The sequence below is a fragment of the Muscardinus avellanarius genome, assembly GCF_963383645.1.
Source record: "Muscardinus avellanarius genome assembly, chromosome: 5".
Lineage (NCBI taxonomy): Eukaryota > Metazoa > Chordata > Mammalia > Rodentia > Gliridae > Muscardinus > Muscardinus avellanarius.
The window spans coordinates 115,302,546-115,309,272 of record NC_137790.1 but is presented as its reverse complement, the minus strand read 5'-3'; the positions used below and the strand labels follow the sequence as shown (position 1 = coordinate 115,309,272).

Sequence of the window (6,727 nt, the reverse complement as noted above, 5' to 3'; positions counted from 1 at the left end):
CTCAGTGAACCCTTGTCTAGATTAGCACCCTTTGTATTTTCATGGGTGTCTTCCACCCAACGTAAACTCCCCCTGTATTTGTAAACCGTCCGTATTTGTTTGGCTCCAGGTTCACGAGCCAGTGAGCCCCCTGTGCGATCGCCCCCATCAAAGGTGCTCTACCTGGCACAGAACGCCCGGCGGGGGCGCGAGGCCCGTGGTACCCAACGGAGGCAACAATGAAGGATGCGCAGGGTTCCGCGCGCGCGCGCGGGCTCTGACTTCAGCAGCGCCCCGCTGGCCATCTTTAAGAACCGAGGGGCAAGAGGGCTTCCCGGGAGGACCAGGGAGTCTGGCTGCGGCCGCGTGGGCGACCCGGCCACAAAGAAGCCCACGCGCGCCGCATCCCGTCGCCCGGGCAACGGCGTCCGCGGCGCGCATCCTCGGCCGTGATTGTCCCCGCGGTATCCCTCCGCGCCCCGCCCCGCCCCGCCCGGGACCCTCGCGCGGGGCGGCGCGGCGGAAGGATCGCACGCACGCGCATCCGCTGCACAGCCGCGCCGCCCAGCAGCCCCGGCAGCCGCCCGCACGCCGGTCAGCTCCCGGCCGGGGCCCGGGCCGTCCCGCCGTCGCCGCGTCCCCGCGGTCCCCGGCAGGGGGGCGGTCGGTGCCTGCGCAGAGCCGCCTCCTCCCCGCCCCCGCCCCGCCCCCGCCGCGCCCGCCGCCGCCGCCGCCGCTGCTGCTGCTCGGCGTCCCCGCTGCAGTGCGAAGGGCTCGAAGATGGCCGGGTGGCAGAGCTACGTGGATAACCTGATGTGCGATGGCTGCTGCCAGGAGGCCGCCATTGTGGGCTACTGCGACGCCAAATACGTCTGGGCGGCCACGGCCGGGGGCGTCTTCCAGAGCATCACGGTGAGGCCCGCGGCGCCCCCTCGCCGCCCCCCGGCCGCCGGTGCGGCGCGGGCCCTCCCCCGGCCTGCGGGGCTGTGCGCGCCCCGAGCCGGGCTGCGGGGCTGCGGGGCGCGGGGTCTGGGTGCGGGGCCTGGGCAGGGGGCCCGGGCTGTGGGAGGCGGCGGCGGCCCGGCCCCCGGGGGTCTCCGAGCGACTCTGCGTAGGTTTGCCGGTGTCCAGGCCTCCCCGGCTGGTGAGGAATGTACGCCAACCACGTAGGTGGTGGATTCGTGAATCTCGACTTCAGCTCTATAGGGTTTTTTTTTTTTTAATTCTCCAAGATGGCGAACTGCCATTGATTTCTCTTCTCCTATGGAGATTCATCGATATGCCGTTAGCCCCAGTTATGCAATATAGCTAAAAAAAAAAAGGGTGGGTTTTTTTTTTGGGGGGGTTCAGTCATCTGCGAAGGCCAAGGTGGGGGACACTTCTCCCAGGTCCCTCCCCCTTTAGCTCTGGTAGTAAAGGAACTAATGCAGGTTTATACTTAACATTGCCTGATTTTCTGGTGACATGAGGGTTTTGACTTGGTTGACACATGTTTGGGGAATATTTGTCACCAAGGCTCCAGCACCGCTTTATCGTTTTGCCTATTTCTGCCTTGTATCACATACCAGACCATTGCTTTTATTTCACGCTCCCTTCCCATCAAAGGCCAAAATCCAAGTCCCCTATTAAGAGGCGCTAATTATTCTTTTACTACTTAGCATGGTTTAACATCCAACTGTAGATCAGTCCTTGATACTAGTCCTTTAAGAATCCCCGATTCTCGCACTGGGAACTACCGTCCTTACAGAGAATTGGCATCTGGTGGTCAACTTTTTTCCTGCAGTCCTCTTGCCTTTGTGTGTGAGTTCCCGCTGTCTGGCTGGGAAGATTGCGGGAGTGTGCTTGGAAATGGCTGGGGCCTGCTATGACTCTGCAGTTCTGATGGGGGCGACGCCTTCCTTCTTATTCAGGGAATGTTAGCATGCACGTTTTCTCCTTTCCGGTTCTAGGGGCTTCCTCAGTTTCTTTCCCAGTCTCCCTCCATTTTCTCTCTCATTTTTACGGTTGCCTGCTGCAGTGATGTAGACGGAATCCGCTTTGCGTTTGCCCAGAAGGAAAACTGATTGCTGAGATGGGAGGAGAACGGAAGTTGGAAAGAAAAGGGAGCAGTGGCTAGACAGATAGGAGGGAAATATGAATTTGGAAATGCGCTGAGGCCTGGGGATTGGAACTGCTACCATCAGGGATATTTCAAGCTATTCGGGCAAGAGAGAAGTGAGCAGATCCGCTAAGCACAGGTTTTATTTCGGGAGACTTTCAAGGAACTTTAAATTTGATGCTTCATGACTGATTGTAATGTGACCGAAGGTGTTGACAAGCTGCTATTCAAGGAGTTTATAGCTGGGTCTTTACCATTTTACATGAGCACCTTTGGGCACCACCTGATGTGATGTAGTTTATAAATAACTCCTTGCAGTTTTGCTAGTGTCAGCTGCCAACTATGTAGAAAGATTCTTTGTACAGATTGCTTTTCAGTTTACAAACCACACTATTAATGGTGAAAGCAAATTAATTGATAGAAAATGGTAATCATTTAGGATTTGATTAACCTTCAGAAAAGACTGAATCTTAGCTGGGCATGGTGGCCCATGCCTACAATCCCAGTACTTGGGAGGCTGAGCATAGGTTCAGAACCAGCCTCAGCAACCCAGCAAGAACCCGTTTCAAAAAACAAAAACAAACAGGAAAAAAATTTTTTTTTTTTTAAGGAGTGGGGGTATAGGGTGAGGTAGAATGCCCTTGGTTGGATTCAATTCCCAGTACCACAAAAAAGAAAAGCTGGAATATTGCTTTTTACATTAGTGAAATGTGGCAGGATAAACTCAACAGTCTTTTGTGTTATAACAAGTCCTGAAAGGAATTAACCACAATTTTAATGTTTTTCCTTTTCCTTTTCCTTTTTTTCTTTTGGGGGGGGGGAGCAGCCAGTAGAAATAGATATGATTGTAGGAAAAGATCGGGAAGGCTTCTTTACCAACGGTTTGACTCTTGGCGCAAAGAAGTGTTCAGTGATCAGAGATAGTCTATACGTTGATGGTGACTGCACAATGGACATCCGAACAAAGAGTCAAGGTGGGGAGCCAACATACAATGTCGCTGTCGGCAGAGCTGGTAGAGGTAAGCAAAGTATTTTTGTAGATAAAAAGTTGCATGCCCTATTACAACTTAATAAGCAGGTTCTTTAACATTTTGAATGACAGTTAGTCCATAATGGCTATTAAGGTGGTTTTCGTGACCTGCCCAGCACTGAAGGGAAACACTGCTTTCTGTCTGCCTGCTTTAAGGTAGTTGCACCTGCAGCCTGGCCACCTTTCATCCTGGCTTCACTCTGAAACACAACCTCGATATCAACTCACTTTGAGCATTAGTGTAGCATGAATGTAAACTGAAAATGAAAAGTTGTCTCAAACTGCTTGACAGGTCAGAAGGTAATCTTGTGGTATAGACGATCGTTAAATCCTCCAGATCACTTGGTTATTTCTGTCCCTCATGAGTCTTTTACCTTTGGCTCTTTTGTTCTTCCTTCCTTGCTTAGATTCTTAGTACTTCACTCATCATCATAAAGAAGAATGAACACCTGTTCATTTTCCTTTTAGAAACACTGCTGGGGAAGAGAGAAATAGATGAGTGTTTGGAATCAGTTGTCCACTTACTAAAATATCTTCAAACTGTGTCTGAGATTGAGATTCGAAAAATAAGAAACAACAATTGGTTTACAAATTTAGTCGAAAAATTCTGGTGTCTCCAGACTTAGACCAGAATTTCTGATGTCAGTTTTATGGAAATTCTTACTGCCTTTTATCCTTTCAAAAGAAACTTTTGAAATGAAAGTATATTGTAACACCTAACTGACTTAACAAACGTGTTTTAAATGTATTAACTTCTATAAATGATTTTTAAATAAACAAGGCTTCAGTAGCCTCATGTGGCCGACTTGATGCATCTAATTTAAGAACAGCCTCCCATGTGGAAGGACCGATGCTGCACTGAGCCATAATTTAATGCTGTGGTTCTACCAGCTCCCTGTGGTTGTCCTAAAGGTCACTCTTATTCTGGTGTGATTTGATGTTTGTGAGAATTTACTTAAAGAAAAACTAAATTACTTTAGAATGATAGACAAAGCCGTAAACATTAGCTCTTCTCAGACATACATATTCTTTAAAAAAAAAAAAAATCACAATATGAAGCCAGAATGAGATTTTCTTACTGTAGCTCACCATTGACATCTAGTGGCAGTGAATATAAAATGTAGCATACACTTTTACATATATTTGAGGTTGGACCTTAGAATTGCATCACAGAAAAACCCAGTGTTAGAAATAGTAAAACTTTCAGGATTTTAGTCAGTAGTAAAAACAAGACTAGCAGAGTGAGAATCTCAGTATGCTTAAGACAAATACTTTTAAATTGGCTTTTTTCTAAAAGGTACTGAAAATGCTTTTTAAAAATTATTTTTCTTAAGTGTACAATATGTTTATAGTCTCACTGGTGAGACTTAATAGTTTGTACTTAGGAAACATGTTGAACTTGTGAAGAATTTTTTAAAAATTGCCCATGATTTTTAAAGTTGTGTTTTTGGTACAAATAATACATACTTGTCCTATCAACCAGAATTTCTTGTCCTAAAATAGAAGATAAATGATTGCTTCCCCTTCCCCCAAGTTGTATAAAAAAGACAGTTGTATAGAACTTTGCTGCTGATAATGGTGCTTCCAAGATGCAGCCCATAGTCTGTGTTCTGCTTTTATGATAATTCTGGTTTGAAAGCTCTCCATTCTGGAGAGTTAGTTGACTTCAGTGCTTGACAGTTCATGGAAAACTAACTTAATGTTAACTTATTAATCTGGGTTCTGTCTGCTAAAACTTAAGTGACTTTCTTGATTAACACTTCTTTTGAAACACTTTTCTTCTTTCTCTTTCAGTCTTGGTCTTTGTAATGGGAAAAGAAGGGGTCCATGGAGGCGGATTGAATAAGAAGGCATACTCAATGGCAAAATACTTGAGAGACTCTGGGTTCTAGCTGCTAGGCAGACTGTTAAGTATTAGGGGAAAATTGCTCTTAAACTTTCCTAGCTGTAAGCTTAAGTCTTAATTCTGGAAATTTTATTAGCAATGCAGGGTGATGGGGTATGAACCTGTGTCTCCTTTGTATCCCTCTGTTGGTGGGGAAAGGTGTCTTTCTTTCTGCCCTCCCCCCCTTAAATAATTCTGTTCACTTTTGTTTTGTTTCCTTGTGTACTCCAGCATTGGTTATAGTCATGGGAAAGGAAGGTGTCCACGGAGGCACACTTAACAAGAAAGCATATGAACTCGCTTTATACCTGAGGAGGTCTGATGTGTAAGCAGCCTCTCCCCATCTACCTAGCAACTGTCTTCATCAACACCCCAATTATGGTCACACGCTACCAGACTGTGTAGCTGGTAGCTAGTTTTTCTTTACCTATTTTCTAATGTCATGATTCCTGTTTGCCCAATGGATCATTTGTATGCTAACCACTGTATGTAACCAACTCTTATCTGGCAACATAATTGCAGCACAATAATGATTTGCATGATACCTTGAAATTGGGGGGAGGGGGCATGCCAAGTTGGGCATCACTTTGTCTTAGCAATTAATGGGATATTGATTACTAAAATAAGTTAATATTAAGCAAGGTGCCGGTTGTACAATCTAATTTGATCAATGTCTTTTCAGCACTTTGAGCATTTACTTGGCTCATTTAGTCTTCCTTTTTGTAGCGCATGGTTGGGAGGAAAAAGTGCATGCATCTTTCCTTCACTCCTCTTTTCTCCTCCCCTCCCTTCGCACATAAGATATTTGGTTTGCTACCATCCACCTGTGCAGTGCCTGGTTTATTTAACCTTATACCCCTTTTGTCAGCGAGCTATTGAGAGCTGCAGTAGTTTGCTTTTAGTATTGTGGTTGCACTGGGGTAGAGTCAGACCTTTTCTCATAGCGTCTCAAGGACCTATGAAGAGTGCAGCTGCAAAACAAAAGCAAAAGGCACTTCCTCCCGTGACCTGGAGTAACCACACTGAGTGAGTCCCCAGGGGTATTCCGTCACTGCAATAGCTCAGATATTTGTTCTGTCTTTTCCTTTGCACACCAGCTCTACTCTTTAGTAAAATTGTAAAGGCTGCCATTATGGACATTAGGTATCCCACATAACCATCTGGAGTGTGTCCAGTTTGTTCTTCATAGGACCAATTTTTATTTGCAGCTTGAGTTTTTATAAGAAGTTGCATTATTGTGGATTTGGCTGTCTTGTGATGAATTTTTTTCATATGTATTCTGTGCCATACTATTGTTAAAATGAACTGTTGCTATTGTGAGATGGATTTTAACTGACCTAATAAGGGTTTCTTTGGAATGGCACTACTTTAGGGACATCCTAGTATTTGCTTCTATTGTTTGGGCCTTGTGGATAATGTACAGATTTAAAACAAATCTTGTTGCTGATTTGTCCATTTCTTTCCCTGCACTTTGTTACATCTGGGATACAGTCTAACTCATCTGATTTAATATGCATTTAAAAAAATGCCATAACTATTAAACACCTTGTTTACAGACAGATGAAATAAATTTATTCCAACCAAATACTGAAGACTCCTGTTGTTCATGTAAATTATCGGCTTATTGTTACAGTTCATTTTCAACATAATGGGAATATAGAGAATAGACCAGAGTCTGCTGCAAACATAAAATTAAGTACCTAGGAATTTCTTTTTAATAGGCTTTTATTTATTA

General features: G+C 45.3%; 1 protein-coding gene across 2 annotated transcripts; it reads left to right on the top strand.

The window, feature by feature from the left end:
* Positions 1-759: 759 nt before the first annotated feature.
* PFN2 (profilin 2) lies at positions 760-5,321 on the top strand (the record flags this gene model as incomplete). 2 transcript variants are annotated; one of them, XM_080696082.1, is made up of 3 exons in its annotated part: positions 760-891; positions 2,904-3,096; positions 5,224-5,321. In XM_080696082.1, 3 exons carry the CDS (start codon positions 760-762, stop codon positions 5,319-5,321), a joined length of 423 nt encoding a protein of 140 aa, XP_080552208.1. The 2 variants fall into 2 exon arrangements, with proteins under 2 accessions (XP_080552208.1, XP_080552207.1); XM_080696081.1 differs by lacking the exon at positions 5,224-5,321 and adding an exon at positions 4,902-4,999.
* Positions 5,322-6,727: the final 1,406 nt, after the last annotated feature.